Source organism: Ovis canadensis, chromosome 14 (assembly GCF_042477335.2).
Source record: "Ovis canadensis isolate MfBH-ARS-UI-01 breed Bighorn chromosome 14, ARS-UI_OviCan_v2, whole genome shotgun sequence".
Taxonomy (NCBI): domain Eukaryota; kingdom Metazoa; phylum Chordata; class Mammalia; order Artiodactyla; family Bovidae; genus Ovis; species Ovis canadensis.
Window position 1 is genome coordinate 77,688,360 of NC_091258.1, and position 26,193 is coordinate 77,714,552.

Below are 26,193 nucleotides of genomic sequence, written 5' to 3' on the forward strand. Positions count from 1 at the left end.
CCACTGTGCCCACCGGTGCCCACACACACTCAGGCTCGGGCTGGTTTTCACACATTTATTGGGGCCATCAGGGCGGGGGCCGCTCCCTGTCAACGGAGGCGCTCACAGTCTCTTCAGCCACTCCAGGCTCGGGCCCTGGGGGTCCTGGGGGTGGCTGGGCACGTCGGGCATGTTCCCGTCGTCTCGGAGGGGCACTGTGGACAGGAGGGGGCCGCTGAGACCAGCAGATCGCCAGGGCCCCCAGAGAAGGGCCAGCCTGTCAGCTTACATTCAGACAGGGAGACAGGACCCCAGGGGAGAGATGAGAAAGTAAGGGTCAGAGAGGGCTTCCCTGGGGCCTCAGGGGCAAAGAATCTGTCTGCAATGCAGGAGACGGGGTTTGATCCCTGGGTGGGGGAGATGCCCTGGAGGACAAAATGGCAGCCCACTCCAGCATCCTTGCCTGGGAAATCCCATGGACAGAGGGGCCTGGCGGGCTATGGTCCGTGGAGTCACAAGAGTCGGACAAGACTTAGCGACTCAAGTACCACCACCAAGGGTCAGAGAGTCAGAGATGTAGGGAAGCAGGGAGAGAGAGACCTGGAGACATGAAAACCCAGAATGAGGGACACAGACAGGAGCCCCAGGGAAGGACCAACAGGCATGAGGAAGCGGGACCGGCCTGGAGGGGCGGAGGTCCAGAAAGTCAGCAGCTGGGAAAGCAACAGGCTGGGAACCCAGGCAAGGACACAAAGCTGAAACCACAGCAACTCACAGAGTGCGAAAACAAGACAGGCGGGGCCTCCCCGGTGGCCCAGGGGCTAAGACTCGGTGCTCCCGAGGCAGGGGGCCCGGGTGCGACCCGTCAGGGAACTAGATCCCACATGCCACAATAAAGATCCCACGTTGCTGCAGTGAAGGTGACCATCTCGAGCACCGCAACTAAAACCCGGAGCAGCCAAATAAATTTAAAAAAGAAGTGAACTCGACGGCATGTGGATTCTGTCTACTGAAGGATGAAAGGACAGAGTCCAGAGTGCACTGCAGAATCTTGGGAGCCCTGTGGAAGACGCACCTGCCCATTACTGCCCTTCCCCAGCACAGGCAGGCCTCACTCACCTGGGTAGTTGTAGGGTGTGGCCCGGTTGATCATGAGCGAGTACTTGGTGTAGGGGCTGAGTGTGGGCAGGATTACAGCTGCGGAGAGATAACAGGCATGAGGCCTAGGGGAAGGAGGAGATCCCCGCGGACAGAAGCTGAGCTTTGGCCAAATGAGGGTCAAGTGCGTGGAGTGGAGGGGAGCAGGGGTTCACCTCCAAGGAGGCCCTTGGCACCCTGGGGACCCCATACATCAGCAGAAGGGTTTATAACACTTTTCAGAGGTTGGGTGAAAGCCAAGTACTCACAGACACGTGGGACCTGGAGGGCACAGGAGGGAAGAGGGGGTTGGTCACAGAAGGAGTGCATTTGAGTCATGGAGCATACTGGGGGGTATGGGTCAGGGGGTTTCTGGGGAATGTTCCAGAGGCAACAGAGGAAGAGGGGGAGGTTCAAAGAACAATCATTGAGAAACCAGTCCCTCTGGGGTGGGAGCTGGGAGTCACGGGGAGGTGGGGCAGGGCAGCACTGTCTGATGGGAATGCAAGAAGCAGCGATGCAAGTTACATGGACAGGGAGGCCTGGCGTGCCGCGGCCCATGGTCGCAAAGAGTCAGACACGGCTGCGCAGCTGACCTGAATAGCCACACTGAAAGGCACGGTTTTAGAAAATGAACCAGGTATATGCAAAATACTGTTTCCATATATCAACATGAAAAAAATTCAGTATATACTTTTTGTTATAGGAAGTCTTTGAAATCCAGCACGTACTTTACACGAGCGTTACACGGCCCATCTCAGTTCATACCAGCCCCGCTGCAAGAGCTCTAGGGCCGATGTGGGCCGTGGCTGCCAGGCCAGACAACTGTGGTCCAGAACCTCACCCAGTGTGGGGCCTGCCCACCAGCGCTACTGACAAGGCCTGGGAACTTCTTAGAGCAGCTGCCCGGGCCCCTCCCAGACCTACTGAATCAGAGCCTGTGTTTTAATGAGAGCCCCACTCCCACTCCTGAAGTCTGAGCAGTCCAGCTCCAGGGCTGAGGCTCTCCATCAGGGAGGCATGTTAGTCTCCAGAGGATTTTCAGGAGATAGCAAATTCCCGAGTTCCACCTCCACCCGCTACCAACCCAATTCAGAATCTGGTGGGGGGTGAGGGGCAACGGGGAGAGACGACATCACTTTTCACTTATTTTTTAAGGGGTTAGGTATTTATAATGGGCAACTAGGATTGAGAACTTCTTTCAAGGGATTATAGAACTCTTGGGTGGGTGCAGATGGGGTGCGGAGCGATGGGGTGGTGGAGGGGTCAAAATATTAGGGGTTGGGGTGTTGGCACACTATTGGGGACACGGGATGTTGAGGGCGAGGGTCGGGGCTGGGGGTACAGGATGGAATGATGAAGGACACGGGATGTTGAGGGCGAGGGTCGGGGCTCGGGGTACAGGATGGAGTGACGGGGTGTGAGGGACACGGGATGTTGAGGGCGAGGGTCGGGGCTGGGGGTACAGGATGGAATGATGGGTGGACACGGGATGTTGAGGGCGAGGGTCGGGGCTGGGGGACAGGATGGAATGATGAGGGACACGGGATGTTGAGGGCGAGGGTCGGGGCTGGGGGTACAGGATGGAATGATGGGGTGTGAGGGACACGGGATGTTGAGGGCGAGGGTCGCGGCTCGGGGTACAGGATGGAATGATGGGTGGACATGGGATGTTGAGGGCGAGGGTCGGGGCTGGGGGTACAGGATGGAGTGATGGGTGGACACGGGATGTTGAGGGTGAGGGTCGGGGCTCGGGGTACAGGATGGAGTGATGGGTGGACACGGGATGTTGAGGGCGAGGGTCGCGGCTCGGGGGACAGGATGGAATGATGGGGTGTGAGGGACACGGGATGTTGAGGGCGAGGGTCGCGGTTCGCGGTACAGGATGGCATGAAGGGCGGGGAGCGATGGGACCTCTACGGGATGGAAGGTAAAGCTGGGACGCCGGTTGGGGGTGATGCACGTTCGCACCAGGGCCACTCACGCACCGAGGCCCGCAATGGCGAAGGATGCCACGAGCACCGGTTCCTTGGCCCAGACATTCTTGAGGAAGGCTGCGACTCCTGTAAGGATGGGTGAGGAGGGTCACCGTCGCAGGTGATGCCCCCGGTGACCTCTATCCCTCTTCCGTCAGCACCGCCCTGAAGGAGGCCCCTCGTAACCTCCGCACCCCCCTCCGTCCCGGACCCCACTGGCTCCACAGGGGCTCCGCGTTGGCCTAACCCCTGCACCACCCGGGGCTCCTAGAACCAGCTTCACGCGCCGGCAGAAGCCGAACTTACTCGGAGCCATCTTGGTCTCGGCGGCGGCGGCGGCGAGGACGCGGAGCACTCTGGGAGTTGTGGTCCCTGGGCATGGCCCCCGCAGTCTGAGTCCGCGCTTGCGCAGTGGCGCCGAACGACTCCCCGAGGCGGTGGTGGCGCGAAGCGCTCTGGGAGTTGTAGTCCCGACGCGCGAGCCTCCACTGGCTGAGTCAGCGCGTGCGCAGTATTGCAGAACAGCGGTCTGTGATGAAGGCTGCAGAAACGGAGGCGGCGCTGTGGGTTTAAACGCAAGCCTGTCTTGGCGCACCTGCCAAGGTTCGCTTTTCTCAGAACGTCGTTCCGGAGGAGTAACTTCCAGTTCTACTGCAGCCCAGCTAAAGCGGAGTGCATCAGTCCTCATGTATAGTTTACTTCTGAGAGCCCATCTTTACTTACAGATGGGCAAACGAAGTCTGCGAAAGGACAAATGATCAATCTGTCAGTTGAGGTCTTAGCTCAAAATCAGTTCGTCCTGCAAGCCCTAACTCTCATTCCTGACGGGTTAGGGACCTTCTGTGGGCTCTCACAGTGCCCCGTGTGATCTGCAGCCTGTGAAAAAGTAGTAAACCTGTTTGTGGCTCAGTCATGTTCAACTCTTTGCGACCCCATGGACTGTAGCCCCCCCAGGCTCCTCTGTCCATGGAATTCTCCAGGCAAGACTACTGGAGCTGGTTGCCATTCCCTTCTGCAGGGGATCTTCCCGACCCAAGGATGGAACCCAGGTCTCCTGCATCTCAGGCAGATTCTTTGCCGTCTGAGCCACCACGGAAGCCCCTCATTCTAGCGCACATCGCTTTGTTTTAACTAACCTGGTCGGGATGTGGCTTTCCTGACCGCAAGCTGGGAACTACTGGAGCACAGTAATGGGGTCTGACTCTCCTGTGTCCCCCCACCCCCAACCGTGCAGCACAGGGTCTGATACATAATAGGTGCTAGCTTTTTTTTTTTTTTTTAGCCTAATGAGCACAACAGTGATGACCTCCCACTCTCCCGACTTTTCCCACAGCACTATAAGGCTATGACACAATTACCCAGGGGCCCTCACCTCGCTCCTCCTCCCTTTCCTGAGCACTGCTCTGATTTTCTGAAGTTGCCTCATTTCCCGGTAGGGGACCGGGCACGGTGAGCCGGGGCTGCTCTTCCCGCTCCAACCGACAACTGCCCATTATGGCGGAGATGCTGAGCCTGCAGCTGCTGACTCTCTGTGAGACACCTACCCCCTTCCCCCTGGGTCCCAGGCTGGGCTGGGGTCTCCCTGAGGGCAGGTGCAGCACTAGCTGAGGGTTCAGGGGGATTCTAGGTTAGAATAACAGGACTGGGGCTCCGACCCCTGAATCCTAAGGTAAGAGGACACAGGGGTCCCAGATTCCTGGGTTCCTGGGAGAGGAGGAAGTTAGGGAGCAGGATGCTCTAGATCTTGGAGCGAGAGAAGGCTAGGGACCTGAATTCCTGGGAACAGGGACTGTCCAGTCCTAAACCTTGATGTAACAGAAAGACGGCAGCTGAGACACCTGGGTCCCTGGGAAAGGAGGAAACTGGGGGTGCAGACCCCCAAACCCAAGAGGAGAACTGCGCAATCAGACAATTGTCTCCTGAAAAAAAGGGGAGCCCAAGCACCTGAATTCTTGGGTGTAGAGGAAAGAGGGATTTGGGTCTAGGCTTTGTTTCATTTTTCTGGCTGTGTGGCACGGCTTGTGGGTGTTTAGTTCCCCAAACCGGGGATCGAACCCCAGCCATTGGCAGGGAGAGCGCTTAGCTGTAACCACTGGATGCCCAGGGAATTGCCTGTCCAGACTTTTGGTCTCTGAAATAAGTGGGGATTGGAAGTCTGAATTTATGGCTGATGAGAGAAGAGGAAGTTTGGGCAAGATTCCTGTTTCTCAGAGGAAAGAGAGCCCGGGGACTTAGATTCCTGGGCGCGCAGTGAAGTGGGGCTGGGAGCAGCTGAAGGCTCTGACAAGACCAAGCCCCCTCCCCCTAACCCTCTGTAGGGCTGGTGTGTCACGCAGACAGCACTCCAGCTGGTGAGTAACACTCCCCCCGCCCCCCATTCCCCCACGTGTTCCTGACATCCCATTTCCAACTGCTCAGCCTTTCTTTTGGTGCCCACCCTCCCCCCAGATTTCCTTACTTCCCTCCCCTCTCCTCTTTCTTTCCCTCCTCCCTCCCTCCCTCACTATGTTTCCTTTTCGCCGCGCTGGATCGCGGTTGCGCGCTGGATCGCGGTTGCGCGCTGGATCGCGGTTGCGCGCTGGATCGCGGTTGCGCGCTGGATCGCGGTTGCTGCGCGCTGTTTTCTCTAGTCGTGGCCACAGGCGTCTCGCTGCCGTGGCTTCCCTTGTTGCCCAGCACAGGCTCTCGGTGCGTGGGCTTGGTAGTTGCAGCACACAGGCTTGGGTGCCTCATCGCATGTGAGATCTTTCCAAACCAGGGGTCGAACCGATGTCCCCTGCACTGGCAGGCAGATTCTTACCCACTGTGCCACCAGGGAAGTCCCCGTATTCACTTTAGTGACCAGTGTAGAGAAGTAGGGAAGGTCATGCACATTGGAGTGAATGAGACCTAAACGGGAACCCCGGTTTCACCATCCCATTCATTTATGACCTTGAACAGACTCAAATTTTCTGCTCTGTAAAATGGGCCGTTGTGAGGATTTAACAAATTCACATGCGTAGAACTCTTGGCCTAGAGCTTGGTGAAGTGCAGGGCTCAGGAAACAGGATCGCTGGCAAAACCCATTATTTCCCCATTTGGAAAGTGTGGCTCTCCACCCTGACATGACTCGGTTTCTTTCCAGGGTTTCTGATGCGGGAGATCTCTTCTTCCTCTCAATTTCCCCCCAACTACACTCCAAATAAGAGTTGCCTGGAAAACCATTAATACCTTAGTTAGCAATTTTTTTAAGTTTTAAATGCTAAAGCTAACATATATTCATGATTTTAAGAATGAATTATCATCAGACTTCCCTGGTGGTCCCGTGGTTGAGACTCCGTGCTTCCATTACAGGGAGCACGGATGGGTTCGTTCCCTGGTGGGGTAAGGTTCCACATGCCGCACAGCGAGCCCCAAAAGCCCCATTAGTTACTATTAAAGGACGTATAGCAATGGCTGTCTTGCCTTTCCTCATCTTCCTTGTATAATCTCCGAACGCTTATAAAAAACTTTCCATGCATTCAAACACACGCATGTATTTTTGTGCTTCTTCTTTTTCTTCCCCCAAAGCAAAACTGGTATTTTGTGTCAGGTGTTCGACACCTTACATTCCTCACTTTGTAACCGCTGTTGCAGACGTTTCCACGTCATTGTCGATGGTTCTACTTTTTTTCTCTCTCTGTTTAAAAATCGCTGCCTAGCAGTCACCATCGGAGGGCGGGGTTCTAGTTTGGTTGGTTCTCCTCTGTGTATTTAGGTTGCTCCCAGCGTTCATCCGCGCATTCGTCGCTGCGGTGCGCATTGCAGTGTGAAGTTTCCACGTTCCTGTAAGTGCGTTTGTCTAGGTTGGACTTACTGAGTGGTTGGTCATATCTTTTGTGTATCTTGTAGAAACTGACAACCTGCTGTCTCAAAAGGTGCGGTTGAGTGCACCTAAGCACCTGTTTTACTATGTATTATCCCAAACACAATGTTAACCAGTATTTACATTTTTGACAACCCGAGAGGCAAAAATGTCTTACTATTGTTTTAACTTTTTAAAAATAGTATCATCATGGAGTGACTTTCACATCGCAACCCCTAGATGTGTTTCGGTCAGCTGGACTTCCTCCTCCATGAATTGCCTGTTCATGTTTTGCCCGAATTTCAGTTGAATTGGCTCTAAGATTTCTTTTTACACTTTTTTTTAAAAATGTGGACCTTTTTTTTAAAGTCTTTATTGAATTTGTTACAATATTGCTTCTGCTTTATGGTTTGGTGTTTTGTTTTATTTTTTGGCCACGAGCCATGTGGGATTTAACTCCTCCACCAGTGATGGAACCCACACCCCCTGTGTTGGAAGGGACAGTCTTAACCACTGGACCACCAGGAAAGTCCCTCCTACACTCTTAATCTATGAGATTTATGAATAAGCCATTTCTGACAGTCCTGTCACTTATCGTCATTTACATGTCTTTTACTAGCTTCATTTACACGTCTTTTCTCATATACAGCTTTAAAAGGTTAAAACGGCCAAATTAACGAACAGTTTTCCCTTCTGAATTTTTCATTTTACATTTTCAGACAGCCTTCTCAACCCCAAAGATAAATACATTTTCCTATATTTTCTTCTGATACTTTTATAGCTTTTTAAAAAAACTCACATAATTCTTTACATTAATCTGGAATTTGCTTGGGGGAATGGTGTGTGAGGTAGGGATCCAACAATTTTTCCCCCCAGATAGATGGCAAGTTTGGGCGACTGTTGAAATATGTCAAACATGTTACAAGTATTTTGGAGGACAATTTGAGTTCTAAGATTTATGGGATCCAATCCCTTGAAGTGATGTTTAAAACAGGAGTCGCTGCCTCGCTCCTCTGACGTGCAGCCAGTTTTGAAAGCCTTGGTTGGGGTCCAGTGTCTCCCCTACTTTAGGAGCAGGGATCTGAGGCTGAGAAAGAGGCACTGATTCTCAAGGAGCTTCTCCTCCTCCAGCTGCCCGCTCATCTCCTTGGGCTCCCAAGAAGTCCGAGGACCCAGTCAGCCACGCTTCCTCAGTCTCCCCAGCCTCCAACCCCAGGCCGTGGCTGGGTGCTCAGCCGGCTGCAGTTGTGACCCCCGGGGTCAATGTCACCTTGAGGTGCCAGGCACCCCAGCCCGCCTGGAGGTTTGCACTCTTCAGGTCTGCAGAGCTCACTGATGTGATTTACCGGGATGCATCTGTGGAACTGGAGGAGTTCTTCCTGGAGGAGGTGACCCCAGCCCAGGGGGGCAGTTACCACTGCTGCTACTGGAGGCGAGGCTGGGAGCCAAATGTCTGGTCCCACCCCAGTGATGCCCTGGAACTGCTGGTAACAGGTGAGGTCCTGGGGGAGCGGGGTGTGCAGAAGGGACACAGGTGGGGTGGAGGGGCAAGGAGGGATCCACGTAGGTATGGAGAGGAGCTCGCACAAGGCCACACACGGAGAGTTACACAGAGAGACACAGAGAGAGCACTCTCAGGCGGGGTACTTATGCCTCCCCCGACCCGCCCGCCGAGTCTGGCAGAGTCTGGAGACATTTCTGCTTGTCCTGACCGGGGAAGGGTGTGCTGCCGGCGTCACAGGGGTTAGAGGCTAGAGATGTTATAACACCCTGTGTACAGGGCAGCCCACCCCCCCGCAACACCCACCCCCAAACAATCATCCAGGTTTATCCGAAAATGTCGCTAACGGGAATCTCCCGGGGTCCAGTGGTTAGGTTTCCAAACATTGACTGCCAAGGGTGCAGGTTCAATCCCTGATGGGGGAAGTGAGAGCCCCTAAGAAACGGAGAAACCCTGGGGGAGAGACAGCCTCTGAGCCCCACGCGGGAGTGAAACACGCACGACAGGAGGGTTAAAAACGGAGCATTTTAGTGAGCACAGGGACAGAGGGAAAGAGTGGGAGGGAGAGGGAGGCAGACACGCAGGGGCTGGGAGAGACAGGGGCCGGACACGGAGGAGCTGAGGGAGACCGGAGAAGGTGAGAGGCCTGCAGACACTGGCCGGGAGTGGAGGAGAGAGATGGGCAGGGAGACAGGGAGAGCGGGGCGGGAAGAGTGGAAAGAGGAAGGAGGGGTGGGGGGAGGGGAGAGAATGGGGGAGGGGAGGGGAGGGGAAGGGAGGGGAGGGGAAAGGGGAGGGGAGAGAATGGGGGAGTGGGAGGGGAGGGGAGAGAATAGGGTGGGGTGGGGGAGAGGGGAGGAGGGAGGGCAGGGGATAGGGTGGGATGGGGAGAGGGAGGGGGGAGGGCAGGGGAGAGAATGGGGGAAGGGGAGGGGAGAGGGGAGAGAATGGGGCGGGGGTGGGTGTGGGGGAGGGGAGAGGAGCGGGGAAAGGATGGGGCGGGGGATGGGGGTGAGGGAGGGGAGAGAGGAAGGGAAGAAGAAGGGGAGGGGAGAGGAGGGGGGAGAGAATGAGTCGGGGTGGGGGGAGGGGAGAGGAGAGAATGAGGCGGAGGTGCGGGGACGGGAGGGAAGGGAACGGGAGGGGAGGGAAGGGGAGGGGAGGGGAAGGGGAGGGGAGGGATGAGGCCGGGAGAAGCGGACCCCGACCCTCCCACCTCCTCATCCCGCAGACGAGCTGCCGCGCCCGTCGCTGGTGGCGCTGCCCGCGCCGGTGGTGGCGCCCGGGGCCAACGTGAGCCTGCGCTGCGCCGGCCGCCTGCGGGGCATGAGCTTCGCGCTGTACCGCGAGGGCGAGGCGGCCCCGCTGCAGTACCGGGACTCGGAGCAGCCCTGGGCGGACTTCCCGCTGCTCGGCGCCCGCGCGCCGGGCACCTACACCTGCTACTACCACACGCCCTCCGCCCCCTACGTGCTGTCGGCGCGCAGCGAGCCGCTGGTGGTCCGCGCGGACGGTGAGCGGCCTGCCCTCCGCCCCCAGACCCGGGGGTCCACACCGCACACCTGCTCCCCCAGACCCGGGAGTGCAGGTCCCCCGCCTTTCCCCCAACAGTCCGTGGGGTCCAGGCCCCCGGCCCCTCCCCGCTCAGACCCGGGGGTCCGGGCCCCGCCCCTCCCCGCTCAGACCCGGGGATCCGAGCCCCCCGGCCCTCCTCCTTAGACCCGGGGGTCCGGGCCCCGCCCCTCCTCCTTAGACCTGGGGGTCCAGGCCCCCCGCCCCTCCCCCCTTAGACCCGGGGGTCCGGGCCCCGCCCCTCCTCCTTAGACCCGGGGGTCCGGGCCCCGCCCCTCCTCCTTAGACCTGGGGGTCCAGGCCCCCCGCCCCTCCTCCTTAGACCCGGGGGTCCGGGCCCCCGCCCTCCTCCTTAGACCTGGGGGTCCGGGCCCCCCGGCCCTCCTCCCTTAGACCCGGGGGTCCGGGCCCCGCCCCTCCCCCCTTAGACCCGGGGGTCCGGGCCCCGGCCCTCCTCCTTAGACCTGGGGGTCCAGGCCCCCCGGCCCTCCTTCTTAGACCCGGGGGTCCGGGCCCCGGCCCTCCTCCTTAGACCTGGGGGTCCAGGCCCCCCGCCCCTCCCCCCTTAGACCTGGGGGTCCAGGCCCCCCGGCCCTCCTTCTTAGACCCGGGGGTCCGGGCCCCGGCCCTCCTCCTTAGACCTGGGGGTCCAGGCCCCCCGCCCCTCCCCCCTTAGACCTGGGGGTCCAGGCCCCCCGGCCCTCCTTCTTAGACCCGGGGGTCCGGGCCCCGGCCCTCCTCCTTAGACCTGGGGGTCCAGGCCCCCCGGCCCTCCTTCTTAGACCCGGGGGTCCGGGCCCCGGCCCTCCTCCTTAGACCTGGGGGTCCAGGCCCCCCGCCCCTCCCCCCTTAGACCTGGGGGTCCAGGCCCCCCGGCCCTCCTTCTTAGACCCGGGGGTCCGGGCCCCGGCCCTCCTCCTTAGACCTGGGGGTCCAGGCCCCCCGGCCCTCCTTCTTAGACCCGGGGGTCCGGGCCCCGGCCCTCCTCCTTAGACCTGGGGGTCCAGGCCCCCCGCCCCTCCCCCCTTAGACCTGGGGGTCCAGGCCCCCCGGCCCTCCTTCTTAGACCTGGGGGTCCAGGCCCCCCGCCCCTCCCCCCTGAGACCCGGGGGTCCGGGCCCCGGCCCTCCTCCTTAGACCTGGGGGTCCAGGCCCCCCGGCCCTCCTTCTTAGACCCGGGGGTCCGGGCCCCGGCCCTCCTCCTTAGACCTGGGGGTCCAGGCCCCCCGGCCCTCCTTCTTAGACCCGGGGGTCCGGGCCCCGGCCCTCCTTCTTAGACCTGGGGGTCCAGGCCCCCCGCCCCTCCCCCCTTAGACCCGGGGGTCCGGGCCCCGGCCCTCCTCCTTAGACCTGGGGGTCCAGGCCCCCCGGCCCTCCTTCTTAGACCCGGGGGTCCGGGCCCCGGCCCTCCTCCTTAGACCTGGGGGTCCAGGCCCCCCGCCCCTCCCCCCTTAGACCTGGGGGTCCAGGCCCCCCGGCCCTCCTTCTTAGACCTGGGGGTCCAGGCCCCCCGCCCCTCCCCCCTTAGACCCGGGGGTCCGGGCCCCGGCCCTCCTCCTTAGACCTGGGGGTCCAGGCCCCCCGGCCCTCCTTCTTAGACCCGGGGGTCCGGGCCCCGGCCCTCCTCCTTAGACCTGGGGGTCCAGGCCCCCCGGCCCTCCTTCTTAGACCCGGGGGTCCGGGCCCCGGCCCTCCTCCTTAGACCTGGGGGTCCAGGCCCCCCGCCCCTCCCCCCTTAGACCCGGGGGTCCGGGCCCCGGCCCTCCTCCTTAGACCTGGGGGTCCAGGCCCCCCGGCCCTCCTTCTTAGACCCGGAGGTCCGGGCCCCGGCCCTCCTCCTTAGACCTGGGGGTCCAGGCCCCCCGGCCCTCCTTCTTAGACCCGGGGGTCCGGGCCCCGGCCCTCCTCCTTAGACCTGGGGGTCCAGGCCCCCCGCCCCTCCTCCTTAGACCTGGGGGTCCAGGCCCCCCGGCCCTCCTTCTTAGACCCGGAGGTCCGGGCCCCGGCCCTCCTCCTTAGACCTGGGGGTCCAGGCCCCCCGGCCCTCCTTCTTAGACCCGGGGGTCCGGGCCCCGGCCCTCCTCCTTAGACCTGGGGGTCCAGGCCCCCCGCCCCTCCCCCCTTAGACCTGGGGGTCCAGGCCCCCCGGCCCTCCTTCTTAGACCCGGGGGTCCGGGCCCCGGCCCTCCTCCTTAGACCCGGGGGTCGAAGCCCTGCTGCAGCGCAGCTCCTGCGGTGTTGAGACCGGGAGGTGCGTTCTCAGCTCCGCCCTGGAGGTTAGAGACCCAGAGGACGGGCGGAGATACAGGTCTGGCGGGGACGCCGACCGCCTCTCTCCCTTGCTGGCCCCGCAGGCTCGGGCGCCTCGGACTACACCCAGGGCAACGTCCTCCGCCTGGGGCTGGCGGGCCTGGTTCTCATCTCGCTGGGCGCGCTGGTCGTTTTCGACCGGCACAGCCAGAATCGCGCCCCCGGCCACGTCTGGGCCTGAGCCCGGGAGGGCAGAGAAGACTTGCCAGAGGGGAAGGAGGAGCCGCGGGGGCCCCGCGGTTGGACCGGCCCTGCCGGCAGCCCCACAGCCCAGCTTCCCGAGTAATGACGTCCTTGCACGGCGCCCGGGATCTTCCTCCTGCGCCATCTCTCCAGGACCCCCCAGATCAGTAGAAGGCGCTATCGGTGGTTAAGCCTTCCTAACCAGTAAGACCTGAGGCCGAACCCCAGTGCCGCTCCTCTCTCCTTGGGGGGTATTAGGAAAGCGACACTTCCCAGCCTCCGCTGCCCTGGCGGTAGAACGGAAGCCTTGGAAATACTTCATTAGGGTTACCTTGGACAATGCTCAATAAATGTATAAGAGCTGCTTCTCTCAGACTCACAGACCACACGAAATTCGTTGTGATTGCTGTTGTTCCCTTCTTCATGCTCCAACTCACCTTTTATTTTTTTTAATTTTATATATATATTTATTTCCCTGCTATGGGTCCTGGTTGTGGCTTGTGGGATCTAGTTCCCTGACCAGGGATGGAACCTGAGCCCCCTGCGTCGGGAGTATGGAGTCTTAGCCACTGGACCACCAGGGAAGTCCCTTCGGCTCACCTTTTAAAGGAGTCACCATCATTCTCATGACATCACTCTTGGTGGCCAAGCAAACCTCTTCCAGAGTTCTGCAGAATTTCTTCTCTGATTACAGATTCCGGTGCCCACAGCTATTTCCCAGAACCCTCCTCATCAGTAAGAGGCAGGGTCGGTTGCTCAGGCAACAGCCTTGGGCACAGTAGACCTTTGACCTGGATCCTAAAATCTACCTTTGGGAAGCCCTGGCTACTCCCATAGTTTTTCCCGAGTTTATTAATTTAATTCTCATTTTATCTGGCAATCTGATGCCTTTCTCCTGCTTTAGACACACATTTTCCGTTGCTAAGCAAGTCCTAACCACTCACGCATGTGTTCTTGATTTATGCCTAATTTTGGTGGAACACATCCTCTTCTGTTTTTATTAAAATTCCCAACTTCTCCTTTCTCTCTTCCTACTTTATAGAGAAGAGGATGACTTCCTTTTTTTTGTTTGTTTGTTTGTTTTTGATTTTGGACAGCCACAGCCCCGCCACTCACTGGGTGGATAGCTTTGAACAACCTACAGATCCTTCTGAGATTGTACCTGTGGAAGGAGAAACTAAACCATGTCAATTCTAGAGAGAATTAAAGCAGGGGTCCCTGCCCTGTGGGATCTCATGCCTGGTGCTCTGAGGTGGAGCTGATGTAATATTAATAGAAATAAAGTGCACAGCAAACGTAAGGCACTTGAATCACCCTGAAACCATCTTCCCCCCTCGGGCTGCGGAAAAATGATCTTCCACGAAATTGGTCCCTGGTGCCAGAAACGCTGGGGACTGCCAAATCAAAGCAATAACTTGTCCCCAACACGTGACGCATTGACCCAAGAAGGTATGGTCATTGCCCTGCCCCCACGTCCTCTGCCTGCTTTTTGTCTGTGGAAAAGTTAGTCAAAGAGTGAGTTTAATCAGAGAAATGAGAACATGTGAAAACAAAGGAAAACAGTCAAAAGGAGACCAAATAATAACAATGTAGTCATTAAGCGACGGAGAAGGCAATGGCACTCCACTCCAGTGCTCTTGCCTGGAGAATCTCATGGATGGAGGAGCCTGGTGGGCTGCAGTCCATGGGGTCACTAAGAGTCAGACACCACTGAGCGACTTCACTTTCACTTTTCACTTTCATGCATTGGAGAGGAAAATGGCAACCCACTCCAGTGTTCTTGCCTGGAGAATCCCAGGGACGGGGGTAACCCTAGTGGGCTGCTGTCTATGGGGTCGCACAGAGTCGGACACGACTGAAGCGACTTAGCATTAAGCATAGTCGAGGACACTTAGTCCCTTCTCAAGGGCTGCAGATACTGTTCTGAGCCATATTCTGTGAGCTGTCTTAAAGATACTGAAACTCCAGGTGGAGAAGTTAACTACATGATGGCCAGCCTCTACCCAGGACACGAGCTGCCACAGTTCTGGGCACTCTTGCCAGTTGGTTGACACCTGTCTGCTGTTGAGGGCCGTTTGTGAGGGCTGAGTGTCATTTAGGCATTTTGCCAGTTGGCTCTGACATCTACCGTTGAGGACTGTTTTGGGAACGTGTTTGTTTGGGACTCCACAGGTCACCCTCGGAGAGAGTTTATGACTGATCTGTTGTTTGGTGTGTGAGTGTATATTCCATTTGTGTGGTTGGTACTCTTGTTGCCTTATGTAAGATGGGAAATTCAGGTTCAGTTCATTAAGAAAAATTTTAGCTGTGAGATTATGACCAAAAATATGATTTTCTTGGACAATGTATGGCAGCAGTATTCTTCAGAGAAGATTGCTTAAGATGAAACTCTTGAAATTCCAAAAAACCCAGTTCTTTTTGCATATGTAGTTACAAAAATCTAGTTTGATAAAATGCTTTTATCAGACCCTGGGAAAACAAAAATATGCCTAGGAGAACATTTGAAGTTAATGCTTATCATGTCCTTGAAATATACACAGTCCACTTTGCCTGGATCTTCAGCCTTGGGTTAACTATAAAACTTCAAGTCAAGGAAAAAGAAAAGATAGAAGCGTTTTAAAACTGAGAATGTAAATTCGACTATTCTATTAGTCATAAATTGATAAGTTTTATTGCAGTGCCTAATTCAGTAAATGTAAAAAGATGAAGCAAAGAGATCTCCGTTTGTCTGGAGGTTTGTATGTCTCAATATGTGTTTCTGCCATTAGGTAATATTGCTGAGGTTAATGTGTGAAGGGGCTCTATTTAATTGGCCTTAAAAAATAAAAGTGCTTACAAATCAAACAAATCTAAATTTACCTACTTTTGTCTTCTCATAAGACCAAGAGGGAAACGAAAGATGTTTGGGTTTATTAAACATGCATGATGTACTATTAAAGAAAAGTTATGCTGTGAAAAATGTATACTTTTAGATGTATGAAATATAGCCTTAGGTCTGCAATCAGAAAATGCTGGTGTATCATTTCAATCACTTGGTTTTGTTAAGGTTCCAAGGGTTGAAAGTTGTGACATGTAAAAATGGTAAGGGAAACATTTCTGTGTGTCAAACAAATAGAACATGAGTTGTTGGCGAGGAGAAAGGATAAAGAACAGAGGTATTTTTGGTGGAAAAAGATGATTATTATTTTGTCCTACAGTTGTCTGCTTCTGGATGAGAAAATACAGAACAAAGTGGTTTGGATCCAGATAAAAGACTTATGAAAAAGGAACTTTGAGGAGAGAATTTTGTATGTTGTCAGGGTTAAGATTAGACTGAGTTTAATTAGGTTTATGAATGTCCTTGTTAACAGTAAACTGATGCAAGGCTGAACTTGTTTCGTTTTTTTTTGTCTCTGTTAAGAAAGCAGAGTTCTCCTAGAATATTGCTCTGATTTTGATAACAGAGACTGCCGATGGAAAGTAATTGTTTTGTTTCTTATACTTCTGACCCCAGTGTTCAGGATGGAAAAACTGCCCCATAAAGCTGTCACAGGGCATAACTATCACGGCGTGTGACGCCGCCGGCTCTAAGTTTACTGCTTAAAGCACAGGTACAGTGTTTGTGTAACCACTGGGCATAGACGATGCAATGAACGGCCTGTAAAACATTTCTCTGCTAGCATACCTCTGAGCCTGCTCACGATAGCTTATGAACTTCCCCCAACGTGGACAGCTAGGCAATATATAAACAAAAAGGAGGCCCAGCATCCAAGGAGGTGGCTGGGCCCAGAGCAGGCAGAAAAAAGAGCCTCTCTGGCAATGTTGGGAAAATATATTGATTATCAATGATTCCTACGAAAGGAGCCACAGTTAAAAGGGGGAAAGGATGGAAGAAATGTTCACATATTGAGGTATGGGGAAGTCATTCTGGCCTATACATGATTTAATTTAAACTTTAGGCTAACCAAAACAGCCTGCTGGGGACGCCAGCAGTGAGAATGAGTCCTAACCACTGGACCGCCGGTCAGGTTCTAGGAGTCTACTTTGTCAACTGAATTCTCATCGTCACAGTTTGTGAAATAATTTGACAACGGCCCTTACTTCTTAGCCAGTGGGCATGTCTACCAACCAACTGATGCTTGCCCGGGATTTCCAATATCCTCAATGGCGAAGCGCCTTCACCTCTTCAGGAATCCTTCAGGCTCATGCCTAAGGCATCTGGACGCCTACCTATCTGAAGCCTGAAATTTGCCCGAGACAGGTGAGGATTTCCTGTGAGCCAAGTTCTTGTGCAAGAAACATGTTACAATCGGCATCCTCAGCACGTTTCCGGAAGGTGTGGGAAGAGGGAACCGCACTGTCCAAGAAGACTGTTCCTGCCCTCACTCTGGAGCAGGGGGGCAGTGAGGCGCCGATCATTCCAGCTTTTCCCCTTTCTGTGGCTGCGAAACAGAAGAAGGATCCCTGGCCCAGCTGACATGCTACGATGCTCTCCAAACTACTTCTCCTCCTCTGCTTCAGTAAGTCTCACAGGGCCCAACATGGAGAACACAGAAATAAGGTAACTGGTGGGCAGTTTACATGGGGCTTGGAGAGAGAAATGACATCAGCTTTAGCTACTGAGTGCATACCATGTCGGAAATCGGAGTGCAATACACACGTTCCCCCTAAACCAGGGCTCAACAAACGGCGCTTGCTCTTGTCCCAGCTTTGTTTGGGATGTTTGCTGAATGCCTGGGCGTTATAGGCTTGTGCTTTTCTTTTTTTTCTGGCTTTGCGTTTTCTTAAGACTGACTCACACTGTTTTGCTAACATAAAAATACATGTTAGAGCCTCTATATCAATACCATGAATAAAAGTCCCGTGTCACATAGAAGGTAACTATAAAAAAATGCAGCGAGATAGTAAATGTGAGAAGATGCTGTGTTCCATGTCAAGTTTCTGACCCTGAAATACACGGTTTCTTCATTAGAAAGGCAAGCAACCATGGCCGAGATACATTGGAGGCTAGTTTCAAATAGACGTCTTGTTGATATCATCAAAGGCAATATGAGAGTGCTTACGGCGTGCTGTCATGCAGGAATTTTTTTTTTTTTTTACTATTTTTTAAAGAATCTTTTTATTTTGATTTGGGGTATAGCCGATTAACATGGCTTCCCAAACGGCTCAGTGGTAAAGAATCCGCCTGCCAATGCAGGAACCTCAGGAGATACATGTTTGATCCCTGGGTTGGGAAGATTCCCCTGGAGAAGGAAATGGCAACCCACTCCAGTATTCTTGCTGGGTTAATCTCATGGATGGAGGAGCTTGGTGGGCTACATACAGTCCGTGGGGTCACAAAGAGTCAGACACGACGGAGCGAGTGAGCATGTAGGGCCGATGAACAGTGTTGAGATAGTTTCAGGTGAACAGCGGAGGGACTCAGCCCTACACATACAGGTACCCCTTCTCCCCCAAACTCCCCTCCCATCCAGGCTGCTGCACACCACTGGGCAGAGTTCCCTGTGTCTATAGTACGTCCTTGCTGGTTATCCAGTTAAATACAGAAGTGTGTGCACGTCCATCCCAAACTCCCTAACTATCCCTTGTCATGCAACGATTTAACCATCCTTCCTTCTACCTAAAATCATCACACGTAACACCAGTGGACCATATCCCACATTTGGGAGGCACCTCTCTGATCCTTCCCCAAACAACCAACCAACCAGCCAAGCCAAGCAAAACCCTGCAAGAGAAGATCAGGTCCGCATCGACAGCTTAGGACTCAGACGTGAGTTTGCAGAACCAAGGGGCTTGCCTCAGATTGCACAGGTGGTATGTGAGGAAGCCAAATTAAACCCAGAAGGGTCTAGCTCCCCAAATGATTCCACTCAGGCACAGTGTTAAGAGGAACATACCCACGTGGTCTTCGGTATGGAAGCACCCTGGGCGTGCCTGATGGGACTTGCGGGTTGGAAAATCCCCAAGGAGGGAAAAGATACGTGGTTCAGAATGTCCCCCGCCCTCCAGCTATAAAGCTAGGAGGTGACACACGAGTATTTCCAGAAACCAACAAGGCTTTCTATTCACAGCAAATCTGGAGAGGAGGACTCGCCTCCATGGGGGCCTTTGCACTTGGCTTTCGGCTATCAGGCCAACCCACTCCAGTCTTCTCGCCTGGAGAATGCCACGGACAGAGGAGCCTGGTGGGCTGCAGTCCACGGGGTCGCAGAGTCGGACACGGCTGAGCGACTGACACTTGAACGCCCTTCACTTCTGTCATCATATCTTTCTGATCCCCAGGCTGCTGCTCGTGTTCCTCGAGTCAGAGGCTGTTTCAGAGACACGTCTTAGCTGTGTTTTCAGAGGGAAAGGCAGGGCTGCTGCACGCTCGCCATCTGCGGGAACTTTGGGAAAACCAGGCCAGCATCTGAAAGTTTCCTCATCGTTCAGGGTTACCTTCACAATTAGGGTCAAGCATGCATGACGTTCTTGGGCAGGCTACGGTTCCTGGGGTCACAAAGAGCTGGACACGGCTGAGCCACCAACACAGCATAGCACATGCTCAAGAAGGGCTACTTGTTTAACCAATTGACTTTTAAAGTTTGGTCTGTGTTGGGTCCGCGTTGCTGCACGTAGGCTTCCTCTAGTCACAGCGAGTGGGGGCTACTGTCCAGCTGTGTCTCATCGCAGTAGCTTCTTGTTGCAGAGGGCGGGCTCAGTAGTCACGGCCCACGAGCTTAGTTGCCCCGCAGCATGTGGGATCTTCCCGGACCGGGGATCTAACTCATGTCCCCTGCACTGGCAGGATTCTTTTTTTTTTTTTTTTTTAATTAATTAATTTTAACTGGAGGCTAATTACAGTATTGTGGTGGTTTTTGCCACACGTTGACATGAATCAGCCATGGGTGTACATGTGTCCCCCATCCTGAACCCCCGTCCCTCAGGGTCATCCCCGTGCACCAGCCCTGAGCACCCCTTCTTATGCATCAAACTTGGACTGGCGATCTGTTTCACATACGGTAATATACATGTTTCAATGCTATTCTCTCAAATCATCCCACCCTCGCCTTCTCCCACAGAGTCCAAAAGTCTGTTCTTTACATCTGTGTCTCTTTTGCTGTCTCACATATAGGGTCATCATTACCATCTTTCTAAATTCCATATATATGTGTTAATATACTGTACTGGTGTTTTTCTTTCTGACTTACTTCGCCCTGTATAATCGGCTCCAGTTTCATCCACCTCATTAGAGCTGATTCAAATGCATTCTTTTTAATAGCTGAGTAATATATCATTGTGTTGTTCGATCCCTGGGTGAGGAAGATCCCCTGGAGAAGGAAATGGCACCCCACTCCAGTACTCTTGCCTGGAGAATCCCATGGAGGGAGGAGCCTGGTAGGCTACAGTCCATGGGGTCGCAAAGAGTCGGATACGACTGAGCGACTTCACTTCACTTCACATGTACCACAGCTTTCTTATCCGTCTGCTGATGGCCATCTAGGTTGCTTCCATGTCCTAGCTATTGTAAGCAGTTCTGGCAGGAGGATTCTTAACCACTGGATCGCCAGGGAAATCCAAGCACTACCGTTTTATGTTTTTTATTCCTTTTCTTTTTCCGGCCATGCAGGGCAGCATATGGCATCTCAGGTCCCCAACCAGGGATCGAACTGGTGCTCCCTGCAGTGGAAGTTTGGACTCTTAACCACTGGCCTGAGAGAGAATTCAATGTTTATTATTCCTTTTATCATTCGGTCCCCTCTGACCTGGTTGGACATTGATTCCATTAACAACTGCTTCCAGAGATCTTTTAGCCTTTGAACTTTTAAAACCTTCTCCTTTCAACCATTTGCAAGTATGTATTTCAGAGGTATTCTGGGCATTCACAGTGTTGTGCAAAGCATCAGCCCACACTTTTTCATCATCTCCGACATACCCTCTGTACTTGTTAACCAATAACCTGTCTCCTCTTTCTCCTCAGCCCCCGGGGACTTCTACTGTACTTTATGCCTCCATGAATTTGCCTGTTTCAGGTATTTAAGTGGAGTCATAGCCGTATTTGTTTTTAAGTGTGTCTGGCAAGTTTCACTTAGCCTAACCTTTTCCAGGCCCATCCTTGCTGTGGCATGTATCAGAACTTCATTCATTTTCATGGCTGAATAGTATTCCATTATGTGTATGCACCTCATTTTTGCAATCCATTGATCTTTTGATGGACATTTGGGTCTTCTCACCTTTTGGGTATTTACTTTTCTGCTTTTTTTCAAAACATGAAACATAAGATTTTTGATTGACTCATGCAATTTTAGCTCAAAGGCTTGGTAACTTCCCTCTTTCATTGCAAGACACAGAGCTGTTTAGTCCACAGAGGGGTAAAAAGAGGAAATCTCTTAGCCACACAGACCTAACCAACATTCGTTGAGTTAGATCTATCTCTCTCTTTTAATAACGTTAGAAAACAGGCTTGATATTAGCTTTAAAGAGATATTGCTGCTGCTGCTGCTAAGTTGCTTCAGTCGTGTCCGACTCTGTGCAACCCCACAGACGGCAGCCCACCAGGCTCCGCTGTCCCTGGGTTTGTCCAGGAAAGAACACTGGAGTGGGTTGCCATTTCCTTCTCCGAAAGAGATGTTAGCACTCAGGTAAACCTGTATCTACCACGTCCAGGCATTAACGGTAGTATGCGTGTGTATACATACACACTTTTCAGATTCTTTTCCCTTACTGGTTATTGCAGGATATTGGAAACCGTCCCGTGTGCTACTCAGTAGGTCCTTGTTGCTTATTTTATGTACAGTGGTGTGACCTTGTTCATCCCAAGCTCATAACTTATCCCTCCCTTATCTTTCACCTTTGGTAACCATAAGTTTGCTTGCTATCTGTGGGAACTAGGAGCCCACGGGCAGCACAGCCAAACAGAGAGAGAGAGAGAAAGAAAGACGTGTCAGACTAAGCGTGGCTCAGGCAGAAGGAGGGGGTAAGAGGCTCGGGAAGCCGAGAAAGGTCCTGGGGTCTTGGGACGTGAGCGCAGCCCTGGAGAAGCCCTGAGGGTCGGGGTGGAAGAGCTGGGAGCAGAGCAGGGCCCAGGGTCCAGCGTGGGGACTTGCGCACCCCCGCGGGCGGGAGCCCCAGGACGGCCCCTGGGGGCCAGGAGGTGACCACGCGGGCTCCAGGCTGGTATCTGCGTCTCATTCCCTGCAGGGCTGTGTGTCGGCCAAGCAGACGAAGGAAGAGCTGGTGAGTGGTTCTCCATGGCCCCTCCTGGTCCTCCCTCCCAGGGACCCCCGCTTTTCCCTCCCCGCCATGGACTTCCCGAGACCAGCCCTGAGACCCGCTTCCTTCCAGAGGCGCTTCCCAAGCCCTCCCTCAGGGCCTGGCCCAGCTCGGTGGTTCCCTCCGGGAGCTCTGTGACCCTGAGATGCGGGACTCCCACCAGGGACGTAAGCTTCGCTCTCAGGAAGGCGGGGAGCGTCTGGGAGATGGTCCAGTCACCCGACTCCACAGAGGGCCAGGCTGAATTCCATCTCCCCGATGTAAAGTCCAGCCACGCGGGACAGTACACCTGCGAATACCACAGGAGGGGGGACCCCCACGCGAGCTCAGGGCCCAGTGACGCCCTGCTACTGCTGGTGACGGGTGAGGGGGCGCCTGGGAAGGACAGACGGCCCCCGGGGCCAGGGGCCGAGGGAGGGACCGACGAAGAGGCGGAGAGAGAGGGGAGATGGAGAGAGACAGGGACAGAGGTGATGCCTTGGTTTGATCCAGGGCTCCTAGGAGGGAAAAACCTCCTTGTTGGAGTCAGGCAGAAAGAGCAAGAGGTCATTGGCACGTCCCACAAGAAGCCCCTGCCAGGAGAACAGGGCAAGCGGGGCACCCAAGGCTCCCCTCTCCGTGACCTCAGAGTCCCCCTTCTCTCACAGGGTATCTCCGTAAACCTTCCCTCCAAGCCCACCGAAGCGGCGCAGTGACTGAGGGACAAGAGGTGACCCTGCAGTGCCAGAGGCCGGCCACGGAGCTGGGGCCGGTCATGTTCGCCCTGCTCAAGGCAGGAAGCGCAGCGCCGGTGCAGGTTCGGCCGTCGGCCGGGCGGGAGACCGACTTCTCCCTGCTGAGCGTGAGCGCGGGCGACAGCGGGAACTACAGCTGCGTGTACTACCAGGCCAGGGCCCCCTTCCGGGCTTCGCAGGCTAGTCCTCGCCTGGAGATCCGGGTGGCCGGTAAGGTTCTGCGGGATTTGAGGACTTCTTTTCAACTGCAGTGAGTGAGTGACTTATCCTTTGGATCTCGTTTCTACTCCACTTGCACTTCTGTTTTTTAAGTCGATTCATTTACTCACTTTTGGCCGCAATGGGTCTTCGTTGCTGCCCCTGGGCTTTCTCTAGCCCCTGGGCTTTCTCTAGCTGCCCAGGCTGGGCTTTGCGGCAGTGTGCAGCCTTCTCACTGAAGTGGCTTCTCTCCTTGGGGGGCACAGGCTCTGGGGGCTCCGGTTCAGTAATTGTGGCACATGGGCTGAGTGGCTCCACGGAATGTGGGATCCTCCCGGACCGGGGATCGATCCTGCGTCCCCTGCATTGCAGGGTGGGTTTCTAACCCCTGGACCACCAGGGAGGTCCACGCTATCTCCTCTTTTTAATGTCTTTCCTTTCCTACTTTCTACTCCTTTGTTGTTGTTGTGCATTCTTGGTCAATTTCCCCTGCTTTTCTTCAAAGCGATCAAACCCACCATCCTCAGAATTCTTTCTATCACTCTCGCATCTCTTAAAGTTTGGTTTATCCTGGTGATCTTGATTTTATTCTCGAGAAGTTTTTTTTGTTGTTGTTGTTGTTCTCAGAATGTGGTGATTTCTCAATTTAGAGAAACGGATGCAATATCTTTCCATATCTCAGGTCAATTACTGTTTGAATTTGAGATGATTTTGCTTCCTGGCAGAATTTGTTCCACTGACTGCTACAGACTTTCCTTTTCTCAACTTTGTCAACTTCTCTCTCTTTTAAAAATTTATTTTTACTTATTTATTCGGCGTCACTTAGTTGCAGCACACAGGATCTTTAGTCGCAGCATGTGGGGCCTAGTTCCGTGATCAGGGATCAAACTCGGGCCCCAGCATTGGGAGGACAGAGTCTTAGCCACTGGACCCACCAGGGACATCCCCCTGTGAATGTTTATGATTAGAAATCAGGGTCTGTGTGCTCAACCCCAAGATGGGGAGAGGGCTTACCGAGCGAGGTGGTGTCATTACTCTGTCCCCTGGTGGCTTTTGCCTGCAGGGAACACTGCTGGTGATGGTTTAGAGAAGAGCTTGGCACTGACTGGGATGTGTAGGGGAAAGACACGAACACAGGCTTCTCTTTAGGAACCAAGACCAGTGCCAGGCTGGAGCCTTTCTTGGCTGAAGCGGAGATCCGCCAAGGTCCAGATGCTGGGCTACTAAGCTCAGTTTCCTAGACTCGCTGTCGGCATGAAGGTCTGTGCGATGGAGGGGGAAGCAGATGAAGCTGCTGAATTATTTCAGTGCTTTGTGGAGCAACTTAGGTTTTTAGAGTTGTTTCTAAGGCTGTGTGTGTGAAATCACTTCAATCGTGTCTGACTCTTTGCGACCCCACGGACTGCAGCCTGCCAGGCTCCTCTGTCCATGGGATTCTCCAGGCACAAATACTGGAGTGGGATGCCATTTTCTTCTCCAGGGGAATCTTCCTGATCCAGGGATTGAGCCCATGTCTCTTAATTCCTGATTCATGGAGGTAGAAGGGAAAACGGAAATGCGGGAAAGTGGAAATGTGATAAAGAACAAATAAATGGAGACTTCACTGGTGGCCCAGTGGCTAAGACTCTGCAGTCCCAATGCCGGGGGGCTGGACTTGGTTCCCTGGATCCTACACCCAGCAAATAAGATGTAATACAGCCAAATAAATATGAGCAAAAGTAACAAATAAGCGAAAGACACATGGCAAGGCAGAGGGGATGTAAAGAACAGAGGAGGCAGGTGGGACCACGGCGGTGCTTATTGTCTCCATGACTGACACTTCAGTGTGGGTGCAGCTGGCCACCGGCCAGGAAACCCGGGCGGCTGTATGAGAGCCACTCTGGGTAGATGGCGCCCTTGCATGGTCCGTGCTGATCCACGTCTCTCTTTCAGCTTCCCTGCCTTCCATAACCTCGGATTACACCACGGGGAACCACATCAGACTAGCTCTAGCCGCTGTGATTATGGTTATTGCGGGGGCTTTCCTGCTTGAAGCCTGGTGTACACAGAGGCACGTCCGCGGGGAGTCAGGTAAAAGCAAAACAGTCCTGAACACCTCTTTCCACAGGCTGCTATCGTGATACAGGGCCGACTCCATCGTCTACCACAGAACTTGTTCTTTAAAAAGTTTACTTCTGTGTCTGCACTGGGTCTCAGTTGTGACCCTCGGGATCTTTAGTTGCAGCCAAGGGGGCTCTAGTTCCCTGACCAGGGATCGAACCTGGGCCCCCTGCATTGGGAGTGTGGGGGTCTTAGCCACTGGACCCCCAGGGAAGTTCTGATGGTGGCTAACTCTCTACAATACTCGCTCCTTTTCTCCTTGCTTACTTTCAGGATGAAGGATCCCCGGTCCCCAGAGCTGGAGAAGCCCGTGGAATGACTTATGCTGAACTGGACAGCAGAGCCCTAAGTAAAAGTCTTCCCAGCTGGAGAAGGAAGGGAGAACTTCCAGCAAGGAGTGGATGATGAGGGAGAGGCCCCTCAGGGGACTAGGCAAGTGGGAGGCTCTTTCCTCAGATCGCCAATAAATGTGTGTTTCCTTCTTCTAAAGAACTTCTTTTAAGTGAGAGGTATTATTCACATAGAGTTAAACACACACATCTCAAGGGCACAGGCTCCATGACTCTATCTATTTATTTATCTATCATCCATCCGTCGTAGTCTATCATCCATCCATATATCCATCCATCATTCCATCTGTCTATCATCTATCTACCCATCCTGTTCCGTCATCTATCCATCCATCCATCCATCATCCCATCCATCATCCCATCTGTCTATCATCTATCTACCCATCCTGTTCTGTCATCTAGCCATCCATCCATCCATCATTCCATCTATCTACCCATCCTGTTCCATGATCTATCCATCCATCCATCCATCCCACCCATCATTCCATCTATCTATCATCTATCTACCCATCCTGTTCTGTCATCTATCCATCCATCCATCATCCCATCCATCATCCCATCTATCATCTATCTATCCATCCTGTTCCGTCATCCACCCATCCATCCATCCATCATTCCATCTGTCTATCATCTATCTACCCATCCTGTTCCGTCATCTATCCATCCATCCATCCATCCATCCATCCATCATCCCATCCATCATCCCATCTGTCTATCATCTATCTGCCCATCCTGTTCCGTCATCTATCCATCCATCCATCCATCATCCCATCCATCATTCCATCTGTCTATCATCTATCTACCCATCCTGTTCCGTCATCTATCCATCCATCCATCCATCCATCATCCCATCTGTCTATCATCTATCTACCCATCCTGTTCCGTCATCTATCCATCCATCCATCATCCCATCCATCATCCCATCTGTCTATCATCTATCTACCCATCCTGTTCTGTCATCTATCCATCCATCCATCCATCATTCCATCTATCTACCCATCCTGTCCGTGATCTATCCATCCATCCATCCATCATAAAGCAAGACGACGCTGGTCAGACCACCAGTGACCAACTTCAAGACGACTGTCAGAGCTGACTG

General features: G+C 54.1%; 3 protein-coding genes across 8 annotated transcripts; 2 read left to right on the forward strand and 1 right to left on the reverse strand.

Annotated features, from left to right (window-relative positions):
- Positions 1 to 41: 41 nt before the first annotated feature.
- NDUFA3 (NADH:ubiquinone oxidoreductase subunit A3) lies at positions 42 to 3,827 on the reverse strand. The gene is made up of 4 exons (XM_069552097.1): positions 3,399 to 3,827; positions 3,105 to 3,179; positions 1,099 to 1,176; positions 42 to 194 (listed from the first exon to the last, which is right to left on the reverse strand). Exons 1-4 carry the CDS (start codon positions 3,778 to 3,780, stop codon positions 103 to 105), a joined length of 627 nt encoding a protein of 208 aa, XP_069408198.1. The 5' UTR covers positions 3,781 to 3,827; the 3' UTR covers positions 42 to 102.
- Positions 3,828 to 4,503: 676 nt separating this feature from the next.
- Positions 4,504 to 12,874, forward strand: OSCAR (osteoclast associated Ig-like receptor). Of its 4 annotated transcripts, XM_069552090.1 has the most exons (5): positions 4,504 to 4,623; positions 5,411 to 5,443; positions 8,047 to 8,409; positions 9,648 to 9,929; positions 12,343 to 12,874. In XM_069552090.1, exons 1-5 carry the CDS (start codon positions 4,587 to 4,589, stop codon positions 12,477 to 12,479), a joined length of 852 nt encoding a protein of 283 aa, XP_069408191.1. In that variant the 5' UTR covers positions 4,504 to 4,586; the 3' UTR covers positions 12,480 to 12,874. The 4 variants fall into 4 exon arrangements, with proteins under 4 accessions (XP_069408191.1, XP_069408189.1, XP_069408192.1 ...); XM_069552088.1 differs by lacking the exon at positions 12,343 to 12,874 and having other exon boundaries at positions 4,523 to 4,623; positions 9,648 to 10,202; XM_069552091.1 differs by lacking the exon at positions 5,411 to 5,443 and having other exon boundaries at positions 4,530 to 4,623.
- Positions 12,875 to 15,254: 2,380 nt separating this feature from the next.
- Positions 15,255 to 25,233, forward strand: TARM1 (T cell-interacting, activating receptor on myeloid cells 1). Of its 3 annotated transcripts, XM_069552093.1 has the most exons (6): positions 16,420 to 16,980; positions 21,641 to 21,676; positions 21,785 to 22,075; positions 22,360 to 22,656; positions 24,577 to 24,714; positions 25,018 to 25,233. In XM_069552093.1, exons 1-6 carry the CDS (start codon positions 16,947 to 16,949, stop codon positions 25,020 to 25,022), a joined length of 801 nt encoding a protein of 266 aa, XP_069408194.1. In that variant the 5' UTR covers positions 16,420 to 16,946; the 3' UTR covers positions 25,023 to 25,233. The 3 variants fall into 3 exon arrangements, 2 of the variants coding, with proteins under 2 accessions (XP_069408193.1, XP_069408194.1); XR_011248944.1 differs by having other exon boundaries at positions 15,255 to 16,980; positions 21,641 to 22,075; positions 22,360 to 22,700; XM_069552092.1 differs by having other exon boundaries at positions 15,441 to 16,980; positions 21,641 to 22,075.
- Positions 25,234 to 26,193: the final 960 nt, after the last annotated feature.

What these genes read in the sequence shown, in the direction of transcription:
- NDUFA3 (XM_069552097.1), bottom strand. Translation starts at nt 3,780, where the DNA reads ATGAGGACTGATGCACTCCGCTTTAGCTGGGCTGCAGTAGAACTGGAA. An exon ending in CTTCGCCATTGCGGGCCTCG is followed by an intron (nt 1,177 to 3,104) that starts GTGCGTGAGTGG and finishes ATCTCTCCGCAG; the next exon opens with CTGTAATCCTGCCCACACTC. An exon ending in CACACCCTACAACTACCCAG is followed by an intron (nt 195 to 1,098) that starts GTGAGTGAGGCC and finishes TCCTGTCCACAG; the next exon opens with TGCCCCTCCGAGACGACGGG.
- OSCAR (XM_069552088.1), top strand. Translation starts at nt 4,587, where the DNA reads ATGGCGGAGATGCTGAGCCTGCAGCTGCTGACTCTCT. An exon ending in CCTGCAGCTGCTGACTCTCT is followed by an intron (nt 4,624 to 5,410) that starts GTGAGACACCTA and finishes AACCCTCTGTAG; the next exon opens with GGCTGGTGTGTCACGCAGAC. An exon ending in CCTGGAACTGCTGGTAACAG is followed by an intron (nt 8,410 to 9,647) that starts GTGAGGTCCTGG and finishes CTCATCCCGCAG; the next exon opens with ACGAGCTGCCGCGCCCGTCG.
- TARM1 (XM_069552092.1), top strand. Translation starts at nt 16,947, where the DNA reads ATGCTCTCCAAACTACTTCTCCTCCTCTGCTTCA. An exon ending in ACTTCTCCTCCTCTGCTTCA is followed by an intron (nt 16,981 to 21,640) that starts GTAAGTCTCACA and finishes CATTCCCTGCAG; the next exon opens with GGCTGTGTGTCGGCCAAGCA. An exon ending in CCTGGAGATCCGGGTGGCCG is followed by an intron (nt 22,657 to 24,576) that starts GTAAGGTTCTGC and finishes TCTCTCTTTCAG; the next exon opens with CTTCCCTGCCTTCCATAACC.